The 12,261-nt window shown below is 52.1% G+C and overlaps 1 protein-coding gene across 3 annotated transcripts; it reads right to left on the bottom strand.

Moving 5' to 3' along the window:
• Positions 1-209: 209 nt before the first annotated feature.
• On the bottom strand, positions 210-6,636 carry PPP1R3B (protein phosphatase 1 regulatory subunit 3B). 3 transcript variants are annotated; one of them, XM_037378869.1, is made up of 3 exons: positions 6,574-6,623; positions 5,700-6,018; positions 210-3,702 (listed from the first exon to the last, which is right to left on the bottom strand). In XM_037378869.1, exon 3 carries the CDS (start codon positions 3,669-3,671, stop codon positions 2,811-2,813), a length of 861 nt encoding a protein of 286 aa, XP_037234766.1. In that variant the 5' UTR covers positions 3,672-3,702; positions 5,700-6,018; positions 6,574-6,623; the 3' UTR covers positions 210-2,810. The 3 variants fall into 3 exon arrangements, with proteins under 3 accessions (XP_037234766.1, XP_037234757.1, XP_037234776.1); XM_037378860.1 differs by lacking the exon at positions 5,700-6,018 and having other exon boundaries at positions 6,574-6,636; XM_037378879.1 differs by lacking the exons at positions 5,700-6,018; positions 6,574-6,623 and adding an exon at positions 4,127-5,692.
• Between the last annotated feature and the right edge of the window lie 5,625 nt (positions 6,637-12,261).

The raw sequence follows: 12,261 nt of genomic DNA, 5'->3' as shown, positions 1-12,261 counted from the left end.
CTCCTTCCCACCATGCAGAGGCTCTGGAAGCATCTGTGTTCACAGAAAGGCAGCAGGAATAGGCTGAAATTTCCTGTTTCAAGCAGCAGATTCCTCCACAGATGCGTGCTCCTCCCTGCTAACAGCCACTTGCAGGAAACCGATCCCATGTCTAAATCACCTCCCCAGCCCCATGGGTGTTTAAATAAGATGACTACAAGATACACAGCCAACATTTTGTTCCACCTTTATTTTAACAATCAGATAAAAACAGAACCATAGTTTTAAAAGTCATTACACAGCAATTATAAAGTGCATTTTCCACTTGAATATTGTGTACAAAAATATCTTTTAAAAAACAAACATGCAAAACACCCCACAAGGCACTTCCAGGCATAGAGCAAGGAAAGCAACCCCTCGCTTCTATGTTCACATTAGCAATGGAAAAGGGAAAAAGGGAAAGGCCACAAGTAGTATTTTTAAACCGCTATTGGTCAAATAGTCAGTTCCCATCCTAGCTTTTACTTATGGCATTGCTCTAGCTAATCTTCCACGTTCCTTCCTAAACACACCCCATCCACAACCTAAAACCAAACAGGCTCCATAAGGAGATACCACCATCCACAGTACCCCAGACATACATGCCTTGATTCAGCTCACAAACAACTCTCCATAGGCTTGAGAACATGCTAGGAGAACATGACTTCTCTACAGTCAGTATCTTGCAGTATTAACACCATAAACTTCTTAAAAAAAAAAGTGTCACTCAAGCTTGCTTAAAGTTTAAAACCAGGTTTAAGCCAAGCTAGGCAACAGTCCCTTCAAGAGTGACCAGATGCAGGTTATAAGGGCTGATTCAGGAAGCTGTTTGAACCGAGGAACCAAGCGTGGTGAGCTCTGGACTAGCAAGCAGATTTACCACCTTGACTAAGTGATCAAGCACAGTTATGACATGCATTGGTGTTAGGTTTTTGGAAAAGGAGCAGTTGAAGGGAAGCTATTCTCTCTGGAAGCTCTTGCTCCTTTCAGCATCCAACAGTGATCACAGTATCCTTTCTAAGTTCGGGTAAAATAGTTTTTAAGTATTTTATACAGTAGTCTCCAGAATTAAAAGCTAAGTTTAAGAAGTTAGGTAGGCTAGCCGATTGCTTCTCTCCGGCCCATCCAAAGGCCATTATCAATGCACAAAAAATTATATAAAGCTTATGCACTAGAAAAAAGTAAGATTCCCTTGACTTCTATTTCTACAAACTATTCAGCACTCTCCCTTTGAGCCAAGGGAGTAAGTTACTCTGCTCAGCTGGCACCCAAGCAGCTTTGTGAGGCTGTTCGGCACTGCACAAGCTGGCCACCTCACCTCAGGCCTAGAAGACAAGCTGCCTCTTTGAAGATGGGGATGCTTCACATCTATGATTTGTTTCACATCCAGGTGTCAGGATGACCCATCTCACACTTCTTATGGCTAGTTCTTTGCACAGGTGGAGTGAGCTGCTTCTTATGGACACAGAGATGCAAAGTTCGGGCATTTACAGGTTGAGATGGCAGCTACTGCCACAACAGTGAGGCAGGCCCAGCACATTGATGTTCATCCAGTACAGCCACAGCATCCTCACAGGTGAGGACTGCCATGCCATTAGCTGCCAAGCAGTCCAGGGCACCCAGTAACAAACCATTAGGAGATCTTTTTTAAAAGCAATGTTATTTCCAAAGCCTGTTTATCCCAAAGCATTGCTGGGATTGCATGTTACCACCCCTTCCTCAGTCAAGGCACTTCCACTGCAGCAGGTACACAACAGTCACCTTCTTGTAACAGACACAGCACAGAGCAGCCATGCGGTCCATTTGTATTTAGCTCCTGTAACACCTGAGCACAGCCTCCTGCACAGGACTCTAGGCCCCAGCTGGACAAAACCCTGGTTTACAGTCCATAGGAGGAAGAACTGCATTTTCAGGGCCCAGCACGGCCAACAGCTGACTTCAAATGTCCATTAAGGGGAAAAAAGCATCACCCATCACTTGTGATTAAAGAAACAGGAAGGTTCTGAAGAAGGCAGTCAAGGCTGTTGACCCATGGCTGTGTTACAAGCACCACACAGCTACAGCTAATCTCTATTTTTGGTAACACCAAGGATATAATGAGAGTTTTTTTAAGATCAGCTGATAAAACAACTGGTGACTAAGCAGATCAGATCCTCTTGCACAGGCACACGTCTCCTAATATGGCAGGCTGCAGGGCCATATTTCCTGTCATCACAGTCGCATTCTTTGTCTCCAAAACACCCTTTCTGCCTCCAGCAGGAAGGGCCTCACACTACAAGGATGCGTGCAAGGAGAGGACCCCGTTCCCCACAAGCCCCCTGCTATTACCAGACAGGCATGGGCCAGCTTTGTAAGGACAGCCCACTAAATATAATATTAGAACATTCTGAAAAAGCCTTTTAACACTAGGCAAGCAATACAAACCAGCCACCACTACGCAGCTTCAACAGACGATATAAGCACTGTAGCGTTCCCCTGGAGACTAGCAGCTTTATAGAAGAGGAAGGAGTAGCAGCACTGAGGAGATGCATGAGCAACAGCTCCTGGTCCTCTGAGCATCCAGAGAGCCAGTTATCTGAGCTGGGGCAGGAAAGGCAGCCCGTTTTGCCAGGGACGCTTCCCTGACTACAAGCCCACTGCCAGCAGAGCACTGCACATCTGGTTTTGCTGTGAGGCTTATGCAAAGCTACGTGGAGCCATACTTCTTCCACCTTTCCATACACTCCACCTTCAGACCGGCTTTCAGGCCTGCTGACGCGCCAGCAACAGTCAATCAGGACTTTGTCCTTGGGTCAATAGTAAGGCCCTAGCTTCTCGTAGCCAGAATAGCTGGGCCACTCAGGAATGAGGCCGTAGGAGCATCGAGGGCTCCCAAACTGGTCAAAAGCACTGCCAAAGTCAGGGCCCTGTGGGGGGCTGACAGCTTCCTGGGCAGATTTCAGTTCTGAACGTACAATCCTGTAATTTGTGCCCCTGTTGCTGTCCCAGTACACCTTTCCATTGCACTCAAAGGAGATGGCAAACTCTACTCTTTCATGGGATTGAATTCCCTCAGGCAAGCTGATGTCAAAGGAAAATGTGTCCCGATCTGACCCTCCATACGTATCCTTGACATACTGGCATGGGTGATCCACAAAGTTTTTCCAGGTGTCAAACGTCATCCTGATCTTCACAGTCTTTTCAAAAGCAAGGTTCTTCACCTTCACTGTTCCCACAATGGATCGCTCCTTCAGCATACAGTTTTCAAGGCAGACGCAGTCTGCCTGGAGGCGGTTTCTGAAGTCCAGGTAGTCCACAGAGGGCTGAACAAAATCCAGGACAAAGCTGTCCCTCTCCACTGTTGTCAGACCCACGATGTTGTCTATCAGCTCAGTGATGTTGAAAGGAATATCTAGCGGGTCATCAAACTCCGAGAACACCTTCACCATTGTCAGAGCAAAGCCTCTGCTATCTGCAAAGGACACCCTCTTCTTCACTTTGTTGTGTGTGAAGGTGTTTGCTGCCTCTTCTGGTCCATTCAGCGTAGTCTTGCTACTCAGCTGGATGCAGGGCCGCAGTGGCTTGCTTGGCTTTGGAGCAATTTTGCAGGCACACTTCTCTCTTCGCAGGGGTGAGGAGCACAGGTATAACTGCATTGCTACATCCACAGCCATTGCTTGTTTGTGAGGAAAATAGTCTAGTACTCTAGAAGATAAGAAAGGTCAGTTGATATTAGAAAAGCATTTAAATATGAATTTTATCAGACAATTACTACACCACTTCTCAGCCATCCCAAAGAAACTTGCTTCCACCAACCCCACAAGTCCCTCAAGCTTAAAGGCAGGTACTTGCATGGTGCGATTTACAGACGTGGTGAGAAACTTGCTACATCAGATGTGACAGGACCAGAACCTGTTGTGCTCTTGAACAAGAGGTCTTAAAATTGCTACAGGGACAGAGCCACCATTTGAAAACACACACAAGCACTGCCCTACTAGGCTAGCAACAGCAGGCTCCAGAGCATTTCTGGCCCAAAGCAAAGCCCATGGCTCAATCCTGCTGGTGTCAACAAAACCCAGAGATTATCAAATGTCAATGCTACATAAAGCAGTATTCCTGCTGCACTCACCTCAGAGCATCGGATGCTTTTGTAGGAGCAGGAACTCAGTTTGTCACAAGCTGCTGTATGCAACTGACCTCACCTTTCATAAAACCCCAAAGGTCTGGTATTTTTAGAGGCTAAAAAGCCTCGTTTGGTTGAGCTACAGGTATCGCTCATCACTGCCTCCCTTAACTGCTCCATCTGAAATACCTGCAAGTGGCATTGTAAGGATAGCAACAGTCTGGTACAGCAGCAGGGTAGAGACTCAGCTGACATTGCTCTGCACCGAGAGGAGCCCCTTTCCCCTACTGCACTTTAAAACAGACGTCAGCTCAGATGGCCCAGAAAGTTTTACCTCCAGCACAGAGCTCACACATCAAGCCTCCATCATGCTAGCACCGAGCCCCTCGGAAACACCTACATAGCCACAGGGCTCTGCCAAACACAACCCACCTACTCAAGGCTGACAGAGCCTTTGGAAACAGCCTGTGCCTTTTGGGGCAAGGACTTGTGTGCCCCTCTACCACGGGCTCCCCTCCTCCAGTGCCCAGCCTGTTCTCCAGGGATGTAACACTGTCCGTCTCTGTGCACCCACTCTAGGGAAGCTCCCACCCAGCACCTTGCCAGATGTAGCCCTGGAGTTGCCTCCACAGCCAGGCAGCTCCCAGAACATCATACCTATCGCTCCTGCCCTTACACCAAGGTTAGGCTAGATGCTTTTGGCAGACTTTTTGGCCTGGCTCTGGATAAACCACTGGACAGATTTATCACACTCATCCCCCCTTAAGTCAACTGCATTGCAGCTGACCTTAAACACAAAGTATTACCTTAATAAAAATCCCATCTGGCTGCAAGCCAGGCTCCAAAGCTGCTCCCACCACACAGAATAGGACAAGCCAGGAGCAGTAGCAGCAGCCGCTGGCCATGTGATGCAGCACAGCTCCAGCTGCCAAAGCCACGCACAGCCAGCTCTAGTACTCGATTGCTGCCCCCATGCCAAGAAAAAGCGAGAGCTATGCTCTCCAATTCAGTGCTTTAACTCCCCACCCTGCAACACCAACAGAGCAGCTCTGAGCAGGCTTCCACAGCATCCATTCAGCAAGGGCATCTGTTTATTGATAGCACATGTGCCAAAGCTTGCTTCCCAACACAACTCCTTCTGCATTGCCTCCTTCCAGCTCAAGGGCAGCTGTACAAGACAGACAGTAGATCCACCTGTCCACTAATGCCATTCCGCTCATCTCTACCTGGTTTTGCCAAGTTTTTAATTCACACACACTTTATATAGGTCATTTCTTCCTTTAAATTAATGCAGCCTCCAACACCTCTCTCTTACTTGGGCCAGTTTTATCTGCATTGCATCTTTTCCCAGGGAAATTTATTCAGCTGAATCCCCACAACTGCTGAAAAGTCAGGTTTCTTAGTAAGCCTTGGTTAGTCACATTTTTATAACAAAGAGGCATGAAATAGCCAGCCTGATTTGCATTACTTGGAGCTTTTTTCAAGCTAAGAACTATAGTAAGTGCTTTTCATACCCACTATCAGGCCATGCTCTGTGCTTTTACAAACTTTTTCAGCCGATTTGGTACCCCAGACATACCCTTCTGCACTTGAGAGCCTGCTGATGCCCAACTCACAGCCAACAGAGGAAGGTTTGCCTTTTGGGGCTGGTGTTGGCCATCTTAAACTTCAGATGCTTTGAAGGTGGGAGCAGGGAAATCATTACAGGAGCTTACACAGGAAAGGGAGCTGCAGTAAGCGAGCAGCACAAGGCTGACAGCCCTGCGTGGGTACAGGGGCTGAGCCCTTCCCCCTGCCCCTCCAAAGGCCAGCAGAGCAGATTCTGCCTCCAGACACTTTCCTGCAGCTTGGCCCTCTCCAGAGGGGAACGTCACCACTCTCTCCTCCCTCCCTTATTCCTAGGAAGGAGATGCAAGTCAGAGGAAAGGAATTATTTACCCCTACATTTAACAAAACCCTTCGATTGCCTCCATCCTGCTCCCAGGGCTGGGTAACCCTCTTGCAGTGGGCTCGACGTGCGGCAGCTGCTACGCCCGAAGTTTTCGGAGGCGACAGGCTGCTGGACGGAGCACGCTCGGGCTCCCTGCCCCCTTCTCCTCCCCGGTTCGGGCCGCTCCCAGGGCACAGCCCAGCTCCCACCGGCATGGGGGACCCCGAGGCCGTAACCCCGCTACCACCCGCCCCCCCCTGCGGAGCCCAGCAAAGGCAAGCCGCACGCCCAGCCCCGCCGGCGCTCCGGGGGGCGCAGCAGGGCGACGCCCGGCGGGGGGCACCGCGCCCGGCTCCCCCGGGGGGGGGCCGCAGGAGCCCAGGCGGGAGGATCCCGCCCTCCCCAGCGGCAGCACCGCGGCGGGGAGCGCTGGTACAGCTTCCGCGCACCCGCGGGGTCTGCGGTCCCGCGCCGGGGGGCACGGCGGGCACCCGGGGAGCACGGCGGCGGGGCGGGAGCATACCTGGCGCACTGCATGAGACCGGCCCCGGCACCCCAACTCGCCCGGCCCCGCCGGGCCCGCAGCCTTAAGGCCGCCCGCCCCGCCCGCCCGGCCCACGCCGCAGCCAATGAGCGCGCTCCCAGCGCGGCGGGCGGCCAATAGGCCGGCGGGGGGAGCCCGCGGGGGGCGCGCGGCGGCTCCTGAGGAGCCGGGGCGGGAGGGGCGGCAGCTCGCTGGGCGTTCGGGGCGAAGGGGCCCGCTCCGTCGTGGAGGTGACTTGCGAGGTGGGCTCCTCTTCCCTCGACCGGGGCTGCCTTGTCTTGGTAGAAGGCAGAGCTCTGTGGCAGGCGTTGGATGCCCCAGTGCCTCCCTGTCCCGCTGCAGTGCGTGGCTGCTGCGCCGCGGTGCCCTCCCTGCCGGCCCGCAAGGGCAGCGTGGGGCTCTGTGGTGGTCGCAAACGGGCAGAGAAGGGCTAAACCTCCAGGTTCCTTCAGGAACGTGTTCTCGAGGCAGGAAAGGCTTTTTGGGGCGCTGCTGGGCTGGGCCGGGGTGCCTGGGTGCTGAGGGGAGGGTTACTCAATACCCCACATCTTGCGGCCGCTGCTCGGGGCCACGGGTCTGTGGTGGCACTGGGTAGAAACCTCCAGAGGATACTGCAGAAACTCCTCTTTTTGGGCAACGTTGTGGAAAAAATTACTTTCTCATAGAGGTGACTGACAGTAGGAAGAATCACCTGCGGGCCCCAACCAGCACAGAGGCCCACACCATGGGAGTCGCTGCCCGGGAACATGCGCAGAGCTGTGAAGTGTTTCCGACCCCCTGAAAACACCTGCCAGGCAAATGGATGCCCTGGCATAGACCCCCACTGGTCTGCAGGGCCAGCTGGGCCAAGGGGTCTTCCCAGCTGCCCTCCTGCTGCCAGCTCCTGCCTCTGCTCCCTGGGGGTGCTCCTGAGTTCGCTTTGGCACAGAGCCTGATGTCCTCAACGATGTAAAAAGTGTGTGTGGAGCTAGCCACCCTGGCAGGGAAGCGGCTCTGGGGACAAATGCCATGTCCATGAGCAAGCAAAGCCTGCTTCGAGGTGGGCATGGTGCATCCACTTTCTCCCTATGGTAACAGTGGGATAATAGTATTTGCCTCTTTTTGTGCCACATCTGGCTTCTAACTGCGGAACTGTGAGCAATGCTGCACTCCCTCTCCTCCTTTACAGAGCATAAAAGCAGGATTGAAGTGTCACCATTTGTTTTCAATTAACTTGTGGAAACACACACAGCTATTGTTAAAGCCAGAGACTTCCTGCTAGAAGCTGCCATTTCATAAACTTATTACTCTGCAAGGAAAAAGGGCATTGTTGAGGGAAAAAGTCTACATTGTTTCTTGGTTTATAAACCCTTTTTAGATAAAGGCAGTGGTAAGATTTAAAGTCGGGGAGAGAGAGCTGAAAGATGTGCCCACTGCAGGAGTCTTTCAGACTTTACACTACAATTTCGTGTGCTGAGGTGTGGTGGGACTTCAACACATTCTACGGAGTGACGGGGTTTACATCGGGGATGAGAGGAGCCGTGTTCAGATTAGCCTGGGAGCAACACACAGAGACCCAGTAAGGTGGTCACAGCTCATGGGCCCTCTCCACTGCTGTGTCCCCTTCTCCTGGCAGGGCCACCACAGCCTGGCTCAGCGTTGCTGATCTTGGGACACTGGAGAGATTCAGGTGTAAGTAAACTCACCAGAGTTTAATGGGATGAGCCAAAAACCTGGGAAATCCCAACCTGACTGGCACTTGTCACTCTGCTCTGCCGCAGATTTCTCCTGGCTGTTGCTGGCTGCTCAACACCATGGAGGTGCTGAGGGAGGTGTTGGTTAGCCTTTGAGCTGTGTGGGTTTTGGCCAGCCAGCGCCGGGGAAGGAATGCATGTGAAGTGGCTTCGGGTGCGTTTCTGCCCCATGATACAAGCCCTGTTTGCCATGAGCCGGGCAGGCTGTTTCACAACTGCCACTTGATGTTTGCTCCTGAAGCAAAGGTAGGTGGAAGTCAGGGCAGGGTGTTGTGCTGGGCTGTGGACACAGGCTGTTATCTTCAGGGAGCTGAGATAGTGGCTATATTTAGGTCTGTGCAAGGCCCTTGCACAGTGGTCTTTGTGATTTCCCCACAGCTTTCCACCCCTCCCACCTTGCTGAGGGATGAGGCAGAGCTTGCTCCCTGGCATGGGGAAGAGGCTCCGTAGGTGTTTCTACCTGGGGGAGCATTGTAGAACCAGTCCCATCTATGACAGAGATCTCTGGAACGAGGGTCCCGCTCTCCCATCAGGTCTCACCTGGGGGTTGTTCCTGGTTTAGCTGGAGGATTTAGTCCAGGGCCCCTGGGACAGGACATAGTGGCTCCCGCACCCCTGGGGTGCAGCCCTGCTGGCTTGCTGCGGGAGGAGAGGCAGAGTTTTTCTGTTCCTCCTGTGGGGCAGCCCTCCTTCCCCCACCACAGTCCTTCAAGAACCACCTCTACCAGCAGGCTTGAGTAGGTCCTTGGGTACCCTTCCTGGTCTTGCCACCTCCCTTGGTGCCCTCCTAGAGGCAGGGGTGGATGGAGCATCTTCTCCCTGTCTGGAACTGGCAGGCTGCTGTGCCAGCTTGGCCTCCCAGCAGCTGGCCACTGGGCAGCCCCGGCGGGGAAGGGGAGTGGGGACAGGGGTGTTGTGCAACCTGTCTGCACCGCAGCAGGCTGCAGAGCCAAGGTTCAAGGGCGAGTGTTGTAAACTGGTGGAGCAGCTGATGTAACAGCGCTACCCAGGGAGCTGTGCTGGGGCTGCCACCATGGGGCACCCCATCCCACACCTCGTGCCCTCTCCCAGATCAGCAGCCCACTCCTGATACCTTCTTCTCCCTGCTACCCCAGCTGCCATCCCCTCTTACTGCCAATGGGCACAGGGGCTCCAGTCCCCTGCACCTTCGCACCCAACTGCGGCCCCAGCCTGGCTGGGGGTGCCCGGCAGTGCAGTTGATGGGAGGTCTCCATCCCTGGTGCTGGCAGTCCTCAGGGTGGCAGCAAAGGTGCCACGCTCCTTGTGCTCACCACGGCAGCCCACTGAGGCAGATGGTGCCACCGTGGTAGTGCAGTTGCTGTTGCAGTGCTGGTGCTTGCCAGCAATTTCCAAATCGGCAGCACTGAGGAACTGCTGTCTTTCAGCCGGGCTGTGACGCTTGCACCAAGCGGAGGAGGGCTTTTGTTAAAGTCCACCTGCCTGCCTGTGATAAGGCTGTGAGGGTAACTCTGAAGTAATCGTAATTAGATGTTGTCTCATATCAAAATGCTATGAGCGAAACTAATTTTGGAGTAATTTTGGACAGCACTGGGGCACTGTGGGAGAGTTGGCCAGGCCAGTGCAGAGTCAGTCCCAGGAGCAGTGGCCGTCGGCAGCATGACATGCCATCCTCCAGAGAGGACATACCCGTGGCTGAGCTGGGTGGCTGGCTGGCTGTCGGTCCTCCTCCATCCCCTCCAGATGTACTGCTGGGTGTCAGCCACACTTGATGGTGGAGTGGGAAGCTAACGCATCACTTCTAAGTTTTGTGAGAATCAACAGCTGGTGGGGAGAGACCCAGCGAGCATTCTGGGCTTGGCTGCAGTGGCCTGCTGGCCAGTCAGTGTCTCCACCAGGTGGCCAGCCAGCACTGACAGCCCCTTGGCCAGCTATAGTACGTGTCATGGGGCTGTTCATGGAGTGGTGGAAAAAGCTGAGGTAAAGAAAGTGGGACAGAGGGACAACATGACAGAAATCTGCAGGAAACATGTCTTCTATTGTTCTATGTTTCACCATCAACTTGGTCTTAGCTGCAACTGTGTCTGAGGCCTGATGTGTTGCTTGGGCGCACCTTGTGGTCCCAGGCCCCTGTCCAGCTCCTGAAAGGTCACAGCAAACACAGCTCCACCAAAGAAAACAGTTGAGAAGTCTTGTCGGATGATGAGATTTCCCTCTCTAATTCCACATGTCTCAAACTCCTGTGGCCATCCCAGGAAATCAAGCAAAGAACATTCAACATGCCCCGGCACCAAAGAAAATCCCACCCTCAGTTAAGGCTCCTGACCATGCTTCAGGGAGCCATGCTCCAAGGCAGAGGCCTCATTGCTCCTGGTTCTATCCAGAAATGAGGAGTTACTTCAGTACATTGGCTGCTGGCCTGAGGTAGGATATTTACCTTGGCATGGCTCCCTTTGGATCTTGTACGCGTTCGTGGTCAAAAACCTCAAGGAACATGTACTCTGCCCTCCTGAAGACCATGGCACCTTCCCCTCCAGCACAAAGATAGTGTGGGGCTAGATGCAAAGCCTGCCCTGGTGCTGTGTGTTGTAGAAAAAGACCGGGTATTTTAAAGCTATAGTAATTCTTAATAATAAAATAAAATTTCTTAATAATTACAATGCCCAGCAAGAGAAACCATGAAAATCCTTGCAAAAAAGGGAGATTATGGGGGAGAGAATTGATGCAGATAAGTTACAACAAATGCCTTAAGGAAAGCTGCTACCCACAGAGAAAAAGGGAATGGGCTTCCAGCGAAGGAAGAGCCCAGAGGGCAGCACAAGGAGACAAAATGACAGTAGAGCAACCAAATGACAGGCAGGCAGGCAGGAACAACAAAGAGGTAAGTCCTTGTCCAGGCATACAACATGCTTGTCAAAAATGTTATAGCGGTGCTAAGGTGAGGCACTATATGCAGGATACCAGGTTAAAGCTACCTCTACCCCAAAGATCAGGACCCAAGAGTAGGTGACTCCCTGCAAGGAAAGGAAGAGTACCTCCTGCTTTCTCAACATCTGTGATGTTCTCTTCAGAGCACTGCTCCGAGACCTTGCCTTCATGAAGTCTACAGATTTCATTCCCATCATTGAATTCCTAGAAAAATCATAGCAAAAGAAAGAAGATTGATTGTCTTCTCCAAGACTGCACAAAGCAGTGCAACAGCTGTGTACCCATCCTTACTTTATTTTTTCCTGAGAGCATCCCATCCCCCAGTGATCATGCGCTGTGGACATGTCTGGCTCGATCTCCCAGAAACTTTTCTTTGTTACATTTCAGTTGATGCAGAGAAATATGGTGGCTTTTCGTTCCTTCTGCTGTTTGCTTGAACCCAGGAGCATCTGGTTGTACAGATACAATGTGTAAAAGGAAAAATAATTGTCTGTAAGTAGCACATGCCATCCTACATGAAGAGAAAAAAAAAGAGTATAAAGGTACAGCCTGGACTAGAACCTCAGATCCTCCAGATTCCCCATGTGCTCTTGCAGGAGATAAACAGCAAGGGCCGGGCTTGGAGTGGTGAGAGTATAAAAAGGAATCAGGGCTATTTCCATCAATAGACTGATGCAATTGCAGAGACAGAGGGATGCTCAGCTCCCCTCAGGCAGGCCGAATCAGTCCAGCTGCATCGACAGCTTGCCTTGTTTACACCATACAAGTGTCCGACTGACTGGACTTGGATCTGCCCTAGATCCACAAGTCAGAGTGAAGCAACGTATATTTTAACTTTGGTGCCCTACACAGACTGCACCAAATTTGGTGGGGCAGATATCTTGGGAACTTGCATGTATCCAGGCCTGGGGACTTGGAGAGCTTATCTCTGTGTGAGAGACTGTGCTTCACCTGAAAGTCACTTGTATGCTGATGAAGGTTGAAAGAGAAAAAGCCACACTGAGGCGTGCATGTAGTTCTCGGTGAT

Source organism: Falco rusticolus, chromosome 1, assembly GCF_015220075.1.
Source record: "Falco rusticolus isolate bFalRus1 chromosome 1, bFalRus1.pri, whole genome shotgun sequence".
NCBI lineage: Eukaryota > Metazoa > Chordata > Aves > Falconiformes > Falconidae > Falco > Falco rusticolus.
The sequence above is the reverse complement of the archived record's forward strand: the minus strand, read 5'-3'. Positions and strand labels throughout refer to the sequence as shown.